At 29.8% G+C, this 22,324-nt stretch overlaps 1 protein-coding gene and 1 long non-coding RNA gene across 2 annotated transcripts in view; both read right to left on the bottom strand.

Annotated features, from left to right (window-relative positions):
- Positions 1–22,324, bottom strand: part of LOC113371478 (protein ECT2-like) — a 365,352-nt gene that overhangs the window by 323,586 nt on the left and 19,442 nt on the right. The window contains exon 2 of the mRNA XM_026612101.1: positions 13,612–14,020. Coding sequence (XP_026467886.1) covers positions 13,612–14,020 — 409 coding nt within the window. The remainder of the gene's footprint in view (positions 1–13,611; positions 14,021–22,324) is intronic.
- LOC113371492 lies at positions 15,953–17,310 on the bottom strand. The gene is made up of 3 exons (XR_003366628.1): positions 16,988–17,310; positions 16,811–16,909; positions 15,953–16,725 (listed from the first exon to the last, which is right to left on the bottom strand). It is a non-coding gene; the product is annotated as an uncharacterized LOC113371492 (long non-coding RNA).

The raw sequence follows: 22,324 nt of genomic DNA, 5'->3' as shown, positions 1-22,324 counted from the left end.
ATCAATTTCCTTCTCTTCCTCCATAATTGAAAAATCAGCACAATTTTTCCTCATGTCATCATCAATTTGTAAATCATCGAAATGAAGGCACTCGCTTGATGATAAACGTTTTCGTGGCGTGCAGTGACTTAGCACAGGTGTACTTTCCATATTATTAAGGTACAGAGATTTTTTATCGCTCCGGCCTGATCCCATTGGAGTTACTTTGTTAGGAAAATGGGTATAGGAAGATTGATCAGGAGTTTTTAGGCATTTTTGGGTGGCGGATTGTGATGTGATGTTGAAACGCGAACGAGAACTAGAGAACATCTCTCCGTTAGGCATTACCTGAAATTATTTTTTTAAGCAATTTGAACGCTGTATAGATTAGTGTAAAATGCAAATTAATTATTACAACTAAAATTTATTTCTGCATTCAATGTAATACTATATATGTTATGTTGATAGAAGCATAAGTACTAACGCACATGGAAAAATTAATTTTTCACACCATGCCATAAACTTTTTGTTATTTCATAAATTAAATTTGTTCACTTTTCAAATAAATAAAGCATTAAACTTACTGTTCTCCAGTTTTTCTACATCACAACACCGGATTAGTAAAATAAAAATGTGTTATAAAAAGAGGCATCAGTTTTTCAAAATGTGTTTTACACTATATAAAGGTTGAGAAAAACACCAAGCATGCGTTAAATAGTAAGAAAATTGTTGTTAATTGTGAGATATTATTATTTAAGTGCTATAGTGAGAATATAAAATAAGAGCGCAGAAGACATGTGAAAATGAAGAAAAATATTGCAATATTATGACACCAGATATATCTACAAAAACCAAATTAGAAATAAAATTAAATAAATACAAAAATGTATTCTCACGGTTTCATCTACTAGCAGAATTTAATAATATATTTATATTTAAAATCAAAAATTCACCAAGGGCAATATAAATATATTTATAAACTTGTAAATATTTTACTTACCACATGCGTGCATGAAGGATCTTCCAATTCTACAAGGACACCTCCATTCTCAACTAAAATCTCCGACATATGTTGTTGCTCATCAGCTGGAAAACCGAGGAAACATACTCGTGAGCCTTGAAAAGGCTTAAGTTTGTGTTCAGACTGAAACATATATTAAAACAATAAACAAAATTGCTTACAAATTGAATGAAATTATTGTTTATTAAAGTTTAATCTAAAGTTAGAAATGTGTTGATGATATAATTTAGAGATCATATAGAGATATATGCAAAATATAAAAGCAAAATTACTCAGTTGAAGCATGTATTTTTTCTATTCAATAGCGATATATGTTCATACAACACAGTAAGAAGATCCTCTTCGTTAAACTCATATTCGTAATAACATTTATAATATCCACTTGTTTAAAATTACTTGTTTAAAATCGCCTTAGCCAATATGTAATAATTAATATGCTTGCATGTATTTCTTAATTCAGCGAATTCTTTTTTCACCTTAATTAAAATTCACTTTACATAATTATCACAATCAATGGGCAAAATTGCTAATGAAAGCAATACAAAACATATTCAACTTACAATGAATGCTTCATTCCTGGCATCGTGAGTGACATCTTGTCTCTTTTCCCAACTGCTTTCAACCCATTTTGCTGAAACAACAGGAACCCGGAAAGTCATAGCATAACGGTATTTTTCACCTCCTGTGCAATTGGCTATGAGGTGTGTAACCTAAAGAAAGAACGGAATATATTATATATATATATATATATATATATATACTAGCAAACCCGACGAACTCCGTTTCGCCACCAGATGGTTTCGTGAGAAAGATGAAGAAATTTTTTGTTTGTTTTATATTTTAAAAGGAAAAATTTGATTTTATTGTACAACAGTAACGAATTTATTTTGATTACAAAAATGAAGTATTTTCTAGTTGAACTTCTCTAAGTAAATGAAAGTGAATCCGCAAATTATCTGTTTCATTGAAGTGCTTTTTGGTAAACCACATTTTTTGTTTTTTGGTCTGGCGTTAACACAAACAAAGCGGATGGTTTTCCAACTCGTGAACAGGCAACGTATAACTGCCCATGTGAAAAACAATGATTTTCTAAATAATCTATTTGAAATTTATCTCGCAAACACTAAGCGATTGGCCTTGAGACTTGTTATTGCAAACTGGAAATTGCAATCGTTTGAAGTCAAACGGAAGACCAGTCGGAATCATTGGTATGTCACCAAATCGCCAGCAATTTTTGATTGAATGATGAAATTCAGTGCGTGTACATCATTATTCTTTGCGGCAAGAATTGCTCGTTGACTTAACCAAGCATAATTCTGATAATTCTCACTAATGTCATTACTCGATTTTTTATTTACGATGCGTGAAGTTCCAGCAATTTGCATTAGAGCACGAAGTGCTCTTTGGTAAACCACATTTTTTGTTTTTTGGTCTGACGTTAACACAAACAAAGGGGATGGTTTTCCGACTCGTGAACAGGCAACGTATAACTTTAGACCTTTCCAACAAATGCAAAATTGTCGAAATCGGTTTGTGCGTTCTGGAGTTATATCGTCAGGAAATAAAATCCGACTTATTTTTATATATACGTAGATAATCTATTTGAAATTATTTAAAACAATTGTTGATGATTTTTATTACTCGAATTTTTAATTACGGTGCAAGAAGTTCCAACAATTTGCATTAGGGCACGATGCCATGCACAACTAATTTTCTTAGCTATAAACCTTGCGGAGCCCAAGACCTTTCCAACAAATGCAAAATTGTCGAAAACGGTTCGTGCGTTCTGGAGTTATTTCGTCAGGAAGGAAAACCCGACTTATTTTTATATATATAGAAGATATATATATAACAAAACTTTGGGGCTAGTTGTACCATGCAAAAATTATATACAGATTCAAGAGGAAATATCCCGATCAATTTAAACCTAAAATCAGGGTAAAGGTTACAATAATCCATAATGGGTTGTAACTTGGTAAAACTGTTTAAAATACAATTATAAAAGAAATCTCAAAGGTCCTCATGAAAATATCACCTTTTTCATTCAATTTTATTCTGCAATCTGTATAAATTATTACATTTAGCAGAGAATGCAAATATCACCTTAGACACCATATCCTTCCTTATAGATCCTCCCATGTGATGTATTAAACCAATGAGTCGCGTTAAATCTTCCTTCTTCCGGAAGCCCGTGAAACAGACAACGAGCCCGGACATCGACAATGAGTACAGAGGCCGCGAAGACAAAGGCATTGGAAGGTGCCGATCTGCCAATTGACACAAAGCGGTGGGGCCAATTATCCTATAAAATATATTCAATATAGATTATTCATTAAAATTCAAATTAAACTTAATTAATATAGCTTAATTATGTAATTACTAACAGAAATATAATTTTTATTATATTTATATATATAAGATATAACTATTGGTGTCGCATGGCATTGTGGCTTAGGGCAAATTGTAATTAAACATTCGCGAAATAAAACTAATCAATCATCAATAAATACTAACAATTGTTTAAAATATTTCATCGACATATTTTATAAATCTAATATAATATAAGTGCTTATATTTGGGCGACGGCCTTTATCTATGTTTATCTAAAAGAAATAAAATTATCTATGCCTTTATCTATGTTTATCTAAAAGAAACGAACACGGTCGACACATGCAATATGCTTTTTGAATAACACTAATCGGATGCGCGTTTCCATCAAATACTGCTATTCTGGGTACTTTTAACTCCGTTTATCTAAAAGCGCTGAACCTGCCTCCGCAAAAAAGTATTCAATAATTCACTCAATCATTACGAAATCAATGCTTTTTGAATCATTTTAATCGGAAGTGCTATTCTCTCACAAACTGATTGCTTTTGAGCTTTTTGCTCCGTAAATCCGGAAGCCTTTGCCAAAAACTAATCAGCACGTCTCCCCGTCAATACGAATCGAATGTTTTTCGAATCATTCGAATCGGCTGATCCGTGCTCCCGATATCGTGGGGAAATTGTATCTACACATGCGCACATACACACACGCATAGCTCGTCGGATTGCCCATATTGTTTGGACGAAATCGAAGATGCTGAGCACGTGTTTTTCCTGTGCCCGTGATTTAGTGCTCCACCGGATGATGTAGAAGAGATATCGAGCCTAAGATTTACTCCAGATACTGTTGTTGAAGTGAGGCTGACAGCTGAAGCTGCTTGGAACTCCATAGACAGATTTACGAGAGATGTGCTAATTGGCCTGCGTGCTATAGGAAGAGAAAGGACGAATGGGACTTCGCTCATTTAAAAGATGAGTATAAATATAAGGTAAAAATGATAACATTCTAGATCCTTCCCCCACGAAGTAATGCCTAACGGCGGTTTCCGTGGAGACCAGAGGCAAGGGCAAAGCGGAGGTTTTAGTCGGTATTATACCAGAGCGGTATTGCGTCCGACATACCCAGACAAAAGACCAGTCTGGGATGCATAAGGCCATTTCCTTCGCTATACAAAAAAAACACACACACATACAACCATTTTTGCAAGGGTATACGTAAATGTTCAGAAACCTCTGAAATGTAGAGTAATGCAAAAATTTTCTTCAATTTTTTCGCGATTACTATAACTTACCGTACAGAAAGTTAATATTAATTGTATTTAATACCATTTCATAGTATCTTCAGAATTGTATGTTATTTATAATTTATTTAGAAGAAAAAGAGATTAAGAAGTTAAGAAATTATTGCTATGTTTATACCAATTCAAAACAGAATATAAATTAATATAACAGAATACATATTCGAACATAACTGGTGTGAAAATGCTATTAACTTAGCAAAAATTATTAGTTTATTTTTTACAATTAATTGTGTAGTACTATTCAATGTAGTTTTTTTTTGGGTTTTTTTTTCTATTGTTAAAATAAAATTCAAATGATGATAAACTATAAACAAATTTTCAATCGTACCAAATCATAGCTTATATAAAATCATTCTTTTCTGACAAAATGAATAATTTTATATAACACGACATTCCTAAGTTGGTTAAACATTACTTAAATTAAACTTATCATTTATTCGAGATATCATCGAAAATGTTCGAAAGTGAGTTTTTTCAACGCTATTCACACAGGTATATATTATATTTTTGACAATATTGCTAATAATAACATGAAGTTAAAATAAATTTCGTTTTGTATTTTCGTATAGTACGGTTGTTTGGACCATTTTTTTGATCATTGTCATTTAAAAGCTCATATGTTTTTCTTGTGCTATCAAAATTTCCAGTTCCAAGGCAAATAATATGGTATATAAATTGTTAAACACCCGAGTGAGGCCGATTTTTATAAACTTACATATTAAGTGTCATAAATTTCTTTACTTTCGCAAAATATTTAAAATAAATTGTTTTCTTAAATAGTTTTTTTTATAATCAGAGCAATTAAAATTCTCTTGGTAAAGTTTTGTGTTTCCTTTGTTTTTGACCAACTAGAATTTCTATCCTCTATTAAATTTTCAAACTGCTTTACGCTTATCACACAGAGTAGAGGATTAGTAATTTAAATACCAATTGAACGAGAAGTTTTAAAGATTCCCAACAGAATGCATAAACCCTTCTTCCTTTTTCATTCTTTATAAATATGTAAACAACAAACAGGTAGAAAACTTTGCGCAACAAAGAAGATTAGGAATTGAATATACTGGAAACATATAAACCTTTTGAATTTTTTAAATTGGTTTTAAAATCCAGATAAAGGCTCCACAAATTCTGCAAAAACTTGGAAAGATGAGTTGAGTTACATCAGCCATATTTTGAAAATTTTAGTAAACTTTCATACATCATGTACTATGAATGCGGCGGTATAAAAATACTCATAATAAAACTTATATTTCAAGAATCTTGCACGATGTTATAAAACGAGATCATCATAACATGTATTTTTCATACTTAGCGAGTTAAGTGAATTTTTTATTAAAAACTTTAATAAATGCTGACAGTGGATCCCACTCTCATGGGATTTTTACAAATTCTACAGTTCGTCAATTTTGAAAGATTTGAATAAATTCTGATCATTTTAACACTCTAAAAATGAATGTACTTTTGTAGATAAATTTTTGTGTATGTATGTAGTTCCTCGTGTCTAAGGAAGAATGGCTAAAATATTATCCATTTTGATAATGAATTTATCAAATAATGATATAAATTATAGTACATAGATACTATGCGTATATTTTAATTACTACGTTTAGGTTCTATAGCAATAACCGAAAGAACTAAAAATTTACATTTTCAGTCTATCTAATAAATTATTAGTAAAATAACTTAAAGTTAGCAATCTCTTTGGCAATTTTCTTTGTATCATCATACAAGTGTACATGCCATGTAAAATTGAATAAAAAACTATTACATATAAACATCCGATAAGGACTTTTGATTTGTATGCAGTGATATTAAAAATCACTTACACATTTTTATAGATTCTGAATTTCAACGCTACATACGATTTTTTCAGTCACTTTCTGATTCTTGTCGCAAGATATCCGGTAATTTACCTCAAGACTTTTGCACAGAAAAGTAGTTATTTTGAAAAATATACAACAGCTTTCCATCTATACGTGATTTACGAATGCTATTTAAGTTACTTCTATTTATCTTGCTCACATGAGGGGATTATTAAATATTTTCCAGGTAAAAATTATATTTCTGGTATATTGCACAGTTGCCCTCTTTGACTCGATTTTGTCCACTTTTACTGTCGTCATAAACTTTTATAAGTTCAAATATTGGTAGTAGAAGTAACCGAACTTCACAGTTCTACAGCATATAGAAATGCGGTATAGTTTGATACTTTCGAAGAATATTCTTAAAAATAACGAAATATGCATAAATAAAAATTGCATTCTTATAAAGCGGCAACAAGATTCTTTTAAAATTACTTTATTTTTATCAAGCCACTGATACTAATTGCGAATATATTTGATTGATTAAAAGATATAAATTGATTGATATCGAAATTTTAACTTTTAAACAAATTCTCTAGAAATATCAATAATTTCTTTTGCAAGAAAAATAGTCATAAAACTGATTTCTAGACGGATTGAGCCTAGAACATACAAAACATTCAATATTTCTCCATATTCTATAAAACTAAAAGTTTTCACAGATTTCCAAAAAACTTTCTGAAATAAAATCATGTATATTTAATGTAGTACTAAACAAAATCTTAAAATTTCCACCAAATCTAACTCATGCTGTAACACTGCTAAAAATGCAGAAGTATTTACACGTGCTTCTATATTTATACTATATTTACTTTTATTAATAATGAACGTTAAGTGTTATTACGTTTTTATTTACATTGTCAAATTACGGTCTAATTAACACATAAACACATATTTATTTCAATGCCATTATGGTAAACTTCATGGTGAATGGGCATTACAAATAAATATGTATTTTTATTGATAGAAGTTTCAGAGATCCTATCAGACGACGAGTAATTGTTAATTAAAATGGCATTTTTAATTGAAAAATATACTTTTACTTTCATGCCATAACTTTTGTTCCGGTGTGGATATTCCTGACAAAATCTTTAGTAATGTACCAATTTCGACGGCTTGTATGGTTATCGTCATCAATGTCCTCGTAGATGTCAATCGTAACCATAACTTCTTAAACTTTTATCACTTAAGACGCATCAACTTTCCTACGTTTCCTACGAAGGATTTATCGTTCTAACGAACTATCTTGTTGATAATATTCGCTAGTGTCGTTTATGTTGAAATTATACTACATGCTAAAAAAAAACTAATAATAACTAATTATACAGTACTATAAACAGCTTAAAAAACTTTCCTAGGTAAAATTTAAGCACTAGATATTAACGAAACTAAAAAATTATCGTGCTAAAACCGTGAATGAGAAACTATTCTAGATCATCAAAAATATTTGAAATGAAATAAATTTTAAACAAAAATAATAGAAGGCATGTGCATAAATAAAAGTAAACGAAATGCCACTTTAGTTTTGACATCATCCTCATATGAAGCACATATATGTATTAAAAAAAACCTTTTAGGCCTAGCATCTCGCCTCTTGAAGAGCCCCTAACTATAAAGCGTACTAATAGCTAAGCGAAGTTCGATTTTTATCATAAAAAAGTTATTTGAATTTGCTTTTACTTTTCAAAAAGAAATTTATATATCCACGTTGATATTCTTCTTATTAAGTTTCATCGATTTAAAAATAAAATAATATTTCTGACGAATTGGATGGATGCAGTAAATGTCCCGATACAAAATTTGTCTTGATTAGCTTTTGATAAAGGAAGGTTCAGCAGTTTTATAAGCAAGATGTAAAATAGGCTTAGACAGTCACTTATTGGCAAAAAATTACCTTTTTCGTTATTAATTTTTTTTATTCCATAATGATTTTGATAATTTTCGGAAATTTTGAACAAATGCTTTTAACTTTTCTAGCAAAACTTTCGAGTTTAATTCAAAAATTTAAAATGTATGGCTCTTACATAACAGAAAGTTCGATAACAATGTGCAAAAATATATAAAAGTTTCATATAAGATTGACACTAAATAAACCATTTTTACCAGCGGACTTTACAATCATATATTTCAAATTTTCATGAAATTAAAAGTTCGATACGTAAGAAATTTGTTTTTTTCAACTGCTCATAAAGTATTAAATTTGTTGTTATTTAATAAACAACTTATTCAAATATTCAAAAAAATATTGAGTTATAGTTTTTTCAGATTTCAAATTTTAGTTTAATTAATTTTATGCATCTAATATTTGTCTATAGTACGGAAAAGCTCCAGCAATTATCTTAAGGCAAAATGCCCTAGTCCATCTTTCTTTAATTTTCTAAATTTAATTATATGTGTCAATAACTGAACTAAAATTTTTACACGGTTTAAATCAATAACAAGCTCCCAATGACGAATAACATATAGAATTTTATAAACGTGACAAGAACTGTTTGGAACAATTGAACAAATATTGCCAGCAAAAAACAATAATGCTTTATCTATAAAAAATAACGGCATAACTTTGGAATGCAAATTGTGAACTGAACAAATTCATAACACATTTTTTATCATATGTTATAAAAGAAAATATCATTGGTAAATACCACGTGTCAGACTAGCAAAGCACTGGAAATTACGAAGTAGCTGTTGTATTGTAATTTAATTATTGGGAATGAATTGAAAGATAATTTTGACTATTGAGGAATTAAACTTGACATACACAAATATTAGGTTTACGGGAAAGTTCTGTTCAAAAATATGACATCATATTCGCCATGTTTATTGCAAGTTTATTTATTGCCTGATCGACTCTATATTTTTACAGCTTAAATTATTCATATTGACGTGAAAAATAAAGGTGATTCATATTAGTCTTAAGTGTGAAACGATAAAATAACCTGGGCGACTGACAAAGTTCATTTACGTCTCTGTATTTTATAGTAATTTTTACAAATAAGAAATTCCCTGAAAGCATGTAGAAATTTATTGAAATGTTTTTACGTGTTTGTAAGTGCTTTCAGGGCATGCAAAAAATGATACAAAAAATTGAAGTAGGCGACCTTTCTGTTCCGAGTTTTGGAACAATTGCCTTTCCTAACAACGAAATCGCAGAAAGGCTTAATTAAGATTAATAAATCATTTCTGACAATATTTGAGAAATAGGATAGGTGTAAAAGTATTCAAGATTTGTGCCATACGAAGAAGTCAGAAAAATGTTGATCATGTTCACATCTTTGCTAAAATCGAGCCCTTTCTGAACTGGATGACAACCGGAGAAAAAATGATTACATACAATCATGTATTTTTGTCCTTCAAAAAAATTGACAAAATGGAGAAAATATTAAAAATGGAGATGTCAAACAAGCACTGGTTCAATTTTTTGCATCTGAAGATAAAACTGTCAAAAAATCATTAATAATAATAGAATAGTCATTAGAATAATCATTAGAAATTATATTATACAATCTATTTGAAATAAAAAAATAAATATATTTTTGAATAAAAAAATGTATAGAGCTGTGCTTTAAAAAAAACTGAATAATTATACAATTTGCTGCATAATATAATAAATTTGGCAGTATTATAAATAAACCAATATATACGTCTTTTAATTATGGATATTCCACAAATAACGTAACTGACAAAATCTATCTAAAGATTTAATTAATTAATAATCCAAAGAGCGTTCCGGTAAACAAAACATCAATTCGATCAAATCAGCTTTTGTAAAACAAATCAGTTTACTTTCAAGTAACTTTGTATAATTGCAAATTCGATGTGTCATGTACAAGAGTATTTTACAAAATATCCAGAATCGCGCATTCGCCAACTCCCATTTTTAATAACTTATCAAACGTTAAACAACTAGTAAGATAAGATAGCAGGCTTTTCTGGGAATAAACTTATTAATCGCGTGCCACGAAAGTATTACAAACCTAAATAGCGACAAAAACTTTTGCAACTACTTTATCTTTATTGTTCAAATCGACATATTATTTAAATTTTAAATTTAATTACTTTGAAGCAAAATATATATTGTAATTTTTTTTATGAAACGTGTGTAATTAAAATTCATACTAGCTGAAAAGAATTTGCTTTTATAGATTCACAATATGATGCAAGCATAAAAAAATTCAACAATAAAAATCCTATTAAATAAAGCAAACTTTAGGAATGTCCTATTATAATTGTACCAACAAATACAGTAAATGGTACCACATTATACCAGAGTAGTTGTATAATATCAAAAAATGTAACAAAAATTTGGTATTGCCTATATATATTTTAAACATTTTTGTAATAGGTACAATTTTGTGGTCAAAAAAACTTTTATTACAATTACAAAGAGCTTAACATAATCCGACTAATTTCGAAATGTTAAAACAAAAAAAATTCTTTGCTCTGGCATTAGTAAAAACTAACGAAAATTAAAATATGTAAATTGAATAAATGAAAAATTCCTAAAATTAAAATAATTTTTGCACGACATATACCTGCAGAAAATCGAATCAACGTATTTTAATTTAAATTAGATTATGTGCTTATATCCAATGAACTTTCTCGTCAGAAATCCATAATACCAGTGCTGGAAAAAGTCGAAAACAGCATTCACATAGTTTTGTTTTGATTATATTTCAATGTAGAAAAAATTTGCTATAATTTACTACTACTTACATTAGTTTATTAGATATAAAAATAAATCCAATATGAAAATAACAAAATAACTCTTATTATTTAGTTTTTATATAAATTGTTGAGTATATTTATATGAAAAGTTAAGTTCCAATTCCGATACTGTAATTTAAAAATTATAATTTTTATTGGAAGTTTTGATCAAACTAGATCAAACTAAATATTAATAATATTGGCATGGAAACTATAGAAATGTAAACAAAATTAGCACTTATTATTAAAATCTCTATAAAATATCAGATAATTTGATGTGCATATGTCAAATTATCATTTTAGTTGCTAAATGGCATTTTTTTCATTGATCGCTGGATCTGCCTTCTCAAAAGTTTAATCAGTTCTTCACTCAACAACATGTGCAATGTTTTTGGAATCATTCAAATCGAGCGTTCCGTTCTCTTAAAAACAGTATTGCCATTTTTTGGAAAAACTAATCAGCACGTTTCGACATCAATAGAAATAGAATATTTTTTAAATCAATCTCATGGGTTGGTCCGTGCTCCTGAAACCGTGGAAATCCACACACACAAATACATCCATTTTGGCATCGAAAATGTTAATTTTCCTACAGAAGTTAAGAAATATAAATCACCCAACAATGCTACAGAATTGTCAATCAAATCAATAAATTTTTTGAATCGAAGCAATATTGCTCTGCTGTTTTACTAGACGTCAAACAACCTTTTGACAAAGTGTGGCACGAAGGCCTTATTGAAAAAATCTCAATGCTTCTTCCATCCGATTATCATCAAATTCTGACATCATATCTAAATAATAGGAAATTTATGACTCGAGTAAATCAACACAACTCCGAAATACTACCATTAACTCAGAAGTGCCACAAGGTAGTGTACTGGGCCCATTTTGTACAATTTATATACTTCGGATTTCCCGACGATTCTAATTACTACACTGCTACGATTGCTGACGACATTTCTATATTATCTTGTGACAAATGTCCACAAATAGCTTCTAATAAGTTACAACACATCCTAACTTAATTTATGAATGGACAAATGAATGGCGCATCAGGATTAATGAAAGCAAATCACAGCATATTACTTTTACACTTAATAAACAAACTTGCCCTGTAGTTCACTTAAACAACATGCCAATTCCAACAATCGTTATAGTGAAAATCCTTAGAATACATCTTGATCGACGACTCACCTGGAAATATCACATCACAACATAAATTAAATCTATCGAATCCACAGTGAGGGAACTGTATTGGCTGATAGGTTATAACTCAAAATTATCACTTGAAAATAAAATACTGGAGCTTTGGGGATGCTCTAGCAAGTCAAATGCAGCATTGGTACAGAGAACTCGATACAAAATACTTAGAATGATGACAGGCGCACCACGATGATCTTAATGTGCTATACATTAAAGACTTATTAAGAACAAAATCAATTAACCACCATCACAAGTTAGAAAGCCATCCCAATCCACTTGTTGCTCCGCTGCTTCTTGGCCAGGATTTAGAAGACTCAAAAACTTATATAAAATAATTTATAGAATGTATTTATGTTTTGATGATTATTAATAAAAGAGTAACTAGTGGGGTGGGTGGCATCGTGCCTTAAGGCAAATTGCTGGAACTTCCCGTACCGTAACGAAATGTTCCAGGAATACTGAATGTTTTCAAATAGATTATTGTAAATATTGTAACATTGTCTAATATTTATAAGAATTATATAAACTGAATTGCAAAGTTGAAATTATTTGTTTAAAGTATATTAGAACTATAGTCAGAATTAAAAATAAAATCTGAAAAATTTTCGATATACAAAAAATTAAAAAAAAAAAGAAAAAAAAATTGAAACAAAATATTTTTTCCAAAATCTATTATTTTGTTAAGACAAGCAGAAAGTTCTTTGAATCATTCAAATCGTACGCTTAGTTCTCTCAAAAACTGCCATTTTTTACATATTTAGCTCCGTATCTTCGAAATGGCTGGGCCTGCCTTTGCCAAAAACTAATAAACTCTTCTCCCAATCATTACTAATTGAATGTTTTTTAGATCATTCAAATCGGATGCTCCGTTCTCTCAAAAACTCGATTTCTATTTTCTGCACTCTTTGCTCCTTATCTCCGTAACTGCGGGACCTGCCTTTGCCAAAAACCAATCAGCTCTTTTCCCTATCGATAGGAATCGAATGTTTTTTGAACCATTCAAATCGGTTGATCCGTGCGCCCGAAAACGTGACTGGAAATTTGTATCCATACATACATACACACACACACATCCATTTTTTCTGAGGTATGCCAAAATGTTCAGAAACCTTCAAAACGTCGAGAAATGTAAAAATTTTCAATTCCGATTTTCGGCCCATTACAAAAACTTACCCTACGGGAAGTTAAAAAAAAGTAATATAAAATCTATTACCTGTGTCTAGTCTTATGAAGAACCTCGTATGCTTCGCCTGCAAACTCCCTCATGACATAAACAATGCAACCGCCATTTTGTGGGTCATTACCATCTTTCGCTGCTGTGCATTGAGGGTCCGTGACCACCGGATATCCAAAAACCCTAGCCGCTGCGCAGACGGCCGTGTCCGACGCACAGTCACCGATTAGACATACTCGCACGTCGGCAGGGAGTTTGGTGTAGCATTTCGGGGAACGGGAAGATCCTATTTCAACGTTTGAGGAACTGACTGGGATACTTGAGCATGCTGAATCAAGTGATGGCTTTAGTTGTGCAGATTTACATGAAGATGAAGTTGAAGGTAGTAGCTCATCCTCGTCCTCATCTTCGCAGCCAGTTGCATCGTCTTCAGGAGACGTGTTGGATGCTGAGGAAAAATAAATAACACTATTGATTGATTGAGTTTTATTTATCATTGTCATAGCAAACTATATAAATTATAATGATAAAATATGATGATAATGTATATTGTTGAAGATGATTACAATTTTTTAAAAACTTTAGAAAAAAAAAATTTTTTTTCTGTATTTTGAAAATTTTTCTAATTTTTTCATAGACCGTAGTTTAACGGTTAAAATTATAAAAATTGGTACGAAACCCATAGAAATTTAAACAAAATTGTACTTATTATTAGAATCTCTATAAAATATCTGATATTTTGATGTGCGTGTGTCTAATAATCATTTTTGCCATTTGACGACCTTTTTTTACTTTTTACATTATATTTCCGAAACCGATAGACTTGCCGTCAAAAATTTTACCGGTTCAGTTCGTCAACACAAGTGAAGTGTTTTTTCGAATCATTCAAATAGGACGCTCCGTTCTCTCAAACTACTGAATTATAGTCCAGTCATTATAGTAAGTTCACCTCGAAATTCGAAATACCCAGCTGTAAGTCTGTAAATACTTGTATATTGACACCTAAAAGTTGTCTACATTTGTTTTACGTACACCCTACCATAGTAGATTTTGAGACAACTTTTAGGTGTCAGTGTACAAATATTTACAGACTTACAGCTAGGTATCTCGAATTCTGAGATTCTTACCTAATTTAAGCTTAAATGTCTGGACTAGATTTGTGGCATTTTACGCCCCATATCTTCAAAACGGTTAGGCCTGTCTTTGCCAAAAACTTAATCAGCACGTCTTCCCGTCAATGGAAATCGAATGTTTTTTAAATCAATCGAATATGTTGATCCGTGTTCTCGAAATCGTCGACTAAAAATTATATCCGCGCACACAAACACATGTACGTACACATACTCACACATACACATTTTTTTGAGGTGTGCCAAAATGTTTAGAAGACTTTGTTGACACGTAAGGATATAAAAAAAATATTTTCGATTTTTTTGCGATTACTATAAGTTTCCCTACGGGAAGTTTTAGAAGCCAAGTTATTCTGTATGAAATAGCAGTATCAATGAAGAAAATTTGAAATAAAACCGATTAGGATGTTCAGGTTGCAGGAAAAATTGGTGCAGGATGGACCAATCTCACTAACAGTAAGTTGAATCAAATATGCGTTGAAAATCTTTTAATAAAAATACTCGTAAAAATATATTTTAAAAAGTATGAAGTTTTACATTTGATAGATAAAAGAAGAGTATATAGATCGCTCTCTCGGGCCATATTTCGTTGCCACATTCCTGTGTTAGTTGAAGCCCCGCGCTACAGATGGCACTAGTCGCCTGAACGGGTGCGTATAAAAAATACTATAGAAATGAACCAAAATTATATGGACCGTTTTAATTCAAAATTTAAAAAAAGAAAAATTGAAAAAAAAAAAAATTTTGAAGCATTTATTTTTCACAAAAACATTCTACATTATATCTACATAGTTCTCTTTATAAACAAAGCACACATAGCATAAAAATGTACATAAATATACACATTATCCACAATGTATATATATATATATATATATATAACATTATATATGATTATAATAGATGGTAGTAAGCTGTAAAAACTATGTGCGAAAAGCATAAAAATGTACTTAAATGTACACGCTATCCACAATGTATATATATATATATACAAATATATATATATATATATATATATATACATATATATATATATATACATATATATATATATATATATGTGTGTGTGTAATATCATTTTAGCATATCAGCCTTTCAAGCTGAGCACAAAAAGAATAGAAATGTACATGAATGTATATATTATTTATATATATACATATACATATATAACCACAATTCTTTGATTGATATTGATTCAGATCAATATATAACCAATATATATATATATATATATATATATATATATATATATATATATTTACATATATATTTATTTTGATTAACATTAAGTTACATAATATCTATGATGTACAGTCTCTATTTGGGAATCTTTTCTGCGCTATTGTTAATGTGCATTCAAATGTTTGTTCAAAATGTCATTATTATCATTGTCTTAAAGAAAAACAACAATCATTGATATTATTATAACAGTACTTAATAGTTTTCTTATAGCATCTACAATAAGACATTTTAGAGTAAAGCTATTGACATCTCTTTCAGAATAGTCAAATGCAATAAGCAAGTGCACATTAAGGGTGTTTTATCCCTTTGCTTTTTAGAATTTTATCATTAATCATGATTATACTTTGCCTGTCATTTGACAGTTCCTGAAAATCTATACAATGTGATTCCCTTTATCATCATTAAACAACACAGATAATAATATTTCTTGTAATATCAAAATGAAATTATTAATACTTAAAAACTTTTCCTGTGACATAGCCAAACCTAAATTAACCTTTGCACTAGCTAGAATTTCACCATTTATTGAGAATTTCCTTTCACTTACGATTATATCATTAGTGTTTTTAGTATGTTCTCCAAACTGACTTAATATATAATTACGAGTCGTACTGTTCAATATTAGTGGGAGATCAGCAAAGATTTCAGCACATTTCAGACTTCATTCTTATTGTTTTTTCCTGTGTATTCATTCATCTCATATCAATACTTGTACACTTGTGAATGTGTTTAGTAAACCGTCTAAACATTTTACATTTGAACGTATTTTCCTTTTATACTGCTGAAAAAATCGATGTAGAATTATTAGTTATGATCCTACATTATTAGAACAAGATTAATTTATATTTAGTTATTTAATAACATACCTTTCAGAGAGCTGACAGGAATTCTCTCTGTCTATTTATAACCTTAAAATTTCTAGTATTGATATAGTTAAATGTCTCAATTATTTCTGAATTATTAAACTGTAATGAAAAATCATATCAGAATAGTACAATCAAATGAAAGTAATTCGAAGTATGCATATTAATAAAAGTACTCACTTAGATTGAAAGCCGGCAAATATTATTACTTATTTTACTTTTACTTCGTCGTTTCTCGCTGGAACTACATAATACATGCATTTTTCTTGGTATTTCTTCTTCGTTAAACAATGCACTTCGACAGCTTATTTGTTTTTTACTCTAACAAGCATTTATTATATTGTCTAGGTTATCTCTCCATGAAAAATTTATTACAATGGACGCCATGTTTAATTTAAGTATCTGTCATATGTCAAATTCGATTTCAAAGTGAAAAAAAAATAAAAAAAAAAAAACAAGCGCGACCGGCGGCAGGGGCTCTAACTAAACTCGGGTTACAGACGTTTGTTCCGAGATTACCGGCCATGAGCCTATATATGCAGACATTATTCATTTAGAAGAATTGCAAGAGTTCGCAAAAAACACGGCTATAAATTCAAACGTCGCCCACAAAATGGTAAACTTATGTGTATCCTTTGTTCATGAAATTAATTTATTAACAAAACCGAATGATGTCTACGGATATTTCGTCCAAATTTGAGTCATTCCTATACAAAACGGCTTAAATATTTCACATTATCCATATAAATATACACACCAAAGTCTATAGCTATCGCAATATTTAGAAGTAAGAAACTTTACTGTTGAGAATATCATATTAATACAAACGTAAATAACAATGCAAACACAAATATACGTGATGATTCTGAATGATGCTGTGGATATTTCTCAAGGCCATCACAATTACGAGTACTAATATATAGAATTGATGAAAATTAACACGTTATCATATCATAAAAATAATCAAATTAATTCCACGCATTTTTTGAAAAAGCAAATGTTTGAAAATATTATATAGTGTCAATGAACTAATTACACATCGGAAAAAAATTATACATTCACGTTAATTGAAAAGTATATTTGATCAACAATTGAAGAAAAATTTATATCTTCCTTATAAAGAATGCAACATTCTGGAGTTATATAATCACTCAATTTTATAATTTATTGGCGTCTCGTTATTGAAGAAAATGAACAATAATATAAATATTTTTATATGATTCGCGAAATTGGCGGATTTTCAATCAAATTCAATAAACTACTTTTTCAGTCAAACTGCTAGTACATGAAGAGGTCATAGACACTCTCTGATTGATAAAATTATTAAATAATTGTAAACAATCAAGCTCATTACTAAGTAGGAAACAATGTAATGTGCAATATGCTAACACCAGATAAATTTAAATGATAAATTTCAAACACAATTGAGAATCACGAATGAATATTATTTTAGAAAATCCTTAAAGCAAAAGCTAAGTTAAAGTCAAATATGTAAAATATATTAAAACACTTCAGAAAATTATTCTTTACTGCTAGTACTTTATAAGTCAAATAACCAAATTAACTGGTTTTCAAACCTTACTGAAACTATTTAGAAGCATTGAAAATTCATTTTATGAGCGAATTATTAACACGTATTACGTAATTGTTGCATTTTTTGAAATTTATTCACAAACGAGACTTTATCATTCTCATTTATTGTAGCGAATTGAACAAGATTTTTACGATTAGTTTAAGCATTTGATCATTTCGTACTGAATAAAAGTTTATTTTTGAGCCATAAAGTAATTTAAAAAAATAATGCCAGTAGATTTCCAAATATTTTTCTATACCTAAATAACTATGTTTGTTCAATGAATGCAATACCAAGAAATAAAGTATAGATATTATAATTTTGATACCAAATAAGTTTTGCAAAAGTCGCCAAAAATGCACAAAAAATTATAAAACGCTATAGTATTTAAGTTTAAAAATTAAGATCTTTCAATTTTTGACGCGTTAAATTGATTCATCTAAATTGTAATTAATTTACGATTCACACATTGTAGAACGTATAGCATTTATGTTCATCAAAACTAATCTCAATTCTAAACTCTACAATTAATTATAAATTTAGGTTATCTTTTAATTATCAAGCAGTTATTACATATGTAACACATACTGCATATACATAACAAAGAAACAGCTACAAGCTGTATTGACTCTAAGAAATAGATAAGTTAACTTGATATGTTCGCGGTGTGATTTTGAAGTGTATAGTTTATTCGTCATTCAGCAGTTTTAGCCGATGATATCACGCAAAGTTTTACAACTTAAAATGAACTCACACTAAACGTTATATTTTGCTAGTTAATAAATTGCTTTTTGAACTTATGGAAATGGAACTTATAACATTTATTAACTTTCAAAGTTTAAGAAAATGAGTAGTTTTTTTTGACGTTTGTTAAAATTGAAATTAGACGATTTACTTGATATAACGATAGAGTACTTGGTCTTAATGAACTCACTAAACCAGTAAAGTCCTATGGAAACTGGTTCAATTATAAAAATTGTTGATTTTTGAAAATTAGCTTTGTTTAGAACGTCTTTGTTCATGTTCAATTGTGTGTAATGAATCCACTCGGAATACTTTTAATCACTCATAAATTAATTTATTTTTTATTGATTAAGTCGATTATTTACAAATATCGGGAAGTTCATGTAACTTGCCTCAAGGCAAAATACCAATACCAACTAGTTAATATTTTTTAGTTACATAAGTGTTTTTAAATTTACTAATTTACATTTGTATTTATATTATTGTATTTATATATTTGTATTAAGAGAGAGGGGGTGAGGGAGGTAGAGAGAGAGAGAGAGAAAGAGAGAGAAAAAGAGAGAAAGAAAGAAAGAAAGAAAGAGGAGCTCTTGCTACGACTGAAAATGAAAGGATATTTCTGTGTTATAAAACAAAGAACATTATCCACGTGCACCTCATGATCGTTTATAACAAGTTGAATTAAATTTTCTGATTTTCCAAGTATGAGAGTCCCGAGGTCTAGAAAGACATTTTTCCGAGCTTAGCTTAGCTACGAGCCGTTACTACGACGCAGTTGTTTAGTTTGGAAATAACTTCTAACAACTATAGAATTATATACCACACTAGCTATTGATCATTTTATAGATTTTTAAATCGGCTGTGCGCCATGAACAGCAAAAATTCTAAATGTGAACCTTGAAAAACTCTAGTTTCCTTCATATTGTCTGAAAATGCACTCCACCTGCTCTCATTTTGTATTCTCAGTAAGATATTATTTCAGCCATTCGTCTGAGTATCTATAACAGTGCAAGTTCAAAACAAAAATGCGTTAATTAACGAAATTTGATCAAATCGGTATGATTTGCACATCCAATCTTGTGTTGAATGCGTATTAAAAAAATGTTCAGTATATAATAAAGTATTCACCTTTACTCAAAGAAGTCACGCTTTTTAATGAAAATTATGTTATAAAGTCACCAGGCGTTTTTAGAATAATTTTGTAGTCGATTATTGTGCATATATGTCGGCAGATGACCATACGTCCTGGAATTGACCGAAAAGTCCCGCATTTTTATCTTCCATCCCGGATTTTTGTAAAAGCAATATTTGTACCTGTTTATCGCAATTTTTTTAAAGCTTTCTATTGTCTATAATATTATTGCAATTGTGGCGAGCATAGCTCACTCGGTAGCGTGTTCGATTCACACGACAGGGATCTTCGGATCAAATCCTGTCATTGATTTAGAATATAGGAAAAAAAAAGTGTAGTTAATTTGAAATCAAATAAAAATTGTATTTGTTAAGTAGAATTTAAATAAAAATTAAAAAAAATAGGAATAACAGAATTCGAATAGATGAATTGTATTAGGAATAAGAAGAGAAATATTGGAGCTTGCTAAAATTAAAAGAAGAATGAAGAAAAAAATGAAATGAAGCTAGAAGTTAAATAGAATTAGAAATTTGAAAAAGAGCAGGAATTGAAAAAAATAAGAAGAAGAAATATGTAATGGTTACCGAGAGCAAATAGACAAATGAACATGCAACTTGAAACTTGCAACTTTTATTACAATATTTGAACCGAAAAAATTATACATATCTAAATGCGCAATATGCTATACATCTCCATAACAAAGTTGGGTTGAAATATTCGCTGACGTTAAACATATCATTTTTAAATTCGAAAAATTGCCGAATTCTTTTCTTGCTCACCCATATGGTCATCTTAATTGAGGTTACAGAGGCCAATGTTCCGGCAGTATGTAAAATACCATTTTGGGACGTGACAGATTAATATAAAAATTATTGTTTTTACGTACTTCCACATTATATAGTATGCGTTTTTAAAACCATGACTTGATAACATTACTAATTCTTTGCCATGATGAGTCTTTAATTTATTCTAAACCGTATTAGACATAATACAATCTGTTTTTAAGTAAAGTGTCATTTTGGGTCTTCAGTGTTCATTTTAAGAGTATTTTTCATTTTAGATATGTAATTATTGTAAAATCCCATGGACCTTACTTAGGTCCTTGTATTCAAATCGAAATAAATGCCATCTATGTAGAGTGTTATGTCTCTTAAATTTAATTTCATTTCAAGGATTTCAAGTAATTGCTTTACAGTTGTATACAGATATATGTTAACCAAATAAATTTAATATTAAGGGGCACAACTAGTGTAACCGCCTAAAAAACTACTTTATCAATCATTTCAAAATTTTGGGAATATATTTATACATGTTTTGAGAATACATAGTAAAATTCTTGAAAAAAAAAATTAATTATTTTTTAAGTTATCGTCGATCTCCAGCGGCGCGACAAAAAAGGCCCTTCACTGCTGCAGTGATTCCGGCCTTCTACGTAGATTAAATTTAAAAAAGAAAAATGCTTGTTAAACTAGATAATATTTTCTGTAAAATGAACTACGATGAAGAAAAAAAATCAAAAATTGACAAAATGACGGCATTTTTTTTAAAAAAGTCGAATTTTACCCAAAATTTTGATCGTTTTTGGACTGCCAAAATTCGATTTTTGATCCGATCAAAAAATCGATAGTTCATTTTACGGAGAACTATATATAGAACATGTAAAAAAAAATCGATAGTGATCGGTTTTTGAGTGATCACTGCAGCAAATTCGGATTATGCTGTTTCGAGAAAAACGCGTTTAAAGATAAAATGGTCGTTATACTATGTACTATATATGTACTCTTTAAATGGCTGTAACTCAAAAACTATTTAAGATATCGATTTAAAATTTTGGTATGTAGTGCAGTAAACGGAGCGTTTTAGGTCTGAATTTTTTTACTGTGCTCCGAATTGAATGAAATTTTGGAATTAGGTTCATCTTACCCTCAATTTTAAAAGTGAAAACAATTCGGGTTGCGCCATCACCCCCCGGGGGGATGACGCCCCTTCTCAATTGCGTATTTACATTTTTTCAAAATAACGTCGGAAATCGATAGAAGAACTAATTATAAGAATAAAATGTCTTTCA

This window comes from Ctenocephalides felis, unplaced genomic scaffold (assembly GCF_003426905.1).
Source record: "Ctenocephalides felis isolate EL2017-DRISC unplaced genomic scaffold, ASM342690v1 CF-g0.4_SCAFFOLD_01492, whole genome shotgun sequence".
Classification (NCBI taxonomy): Eukaryota; Metazoa; Arthropoda; class Insecta; order Siphonaptera; family Pulicidae; genus Ctenocephalides; species Ctenocephalides felis.
The sequence above is the reverse complement of the archived record's forward strand: the minus strand, read 5'-3'. Positions and strand labels throughout refer to the sequence as shown.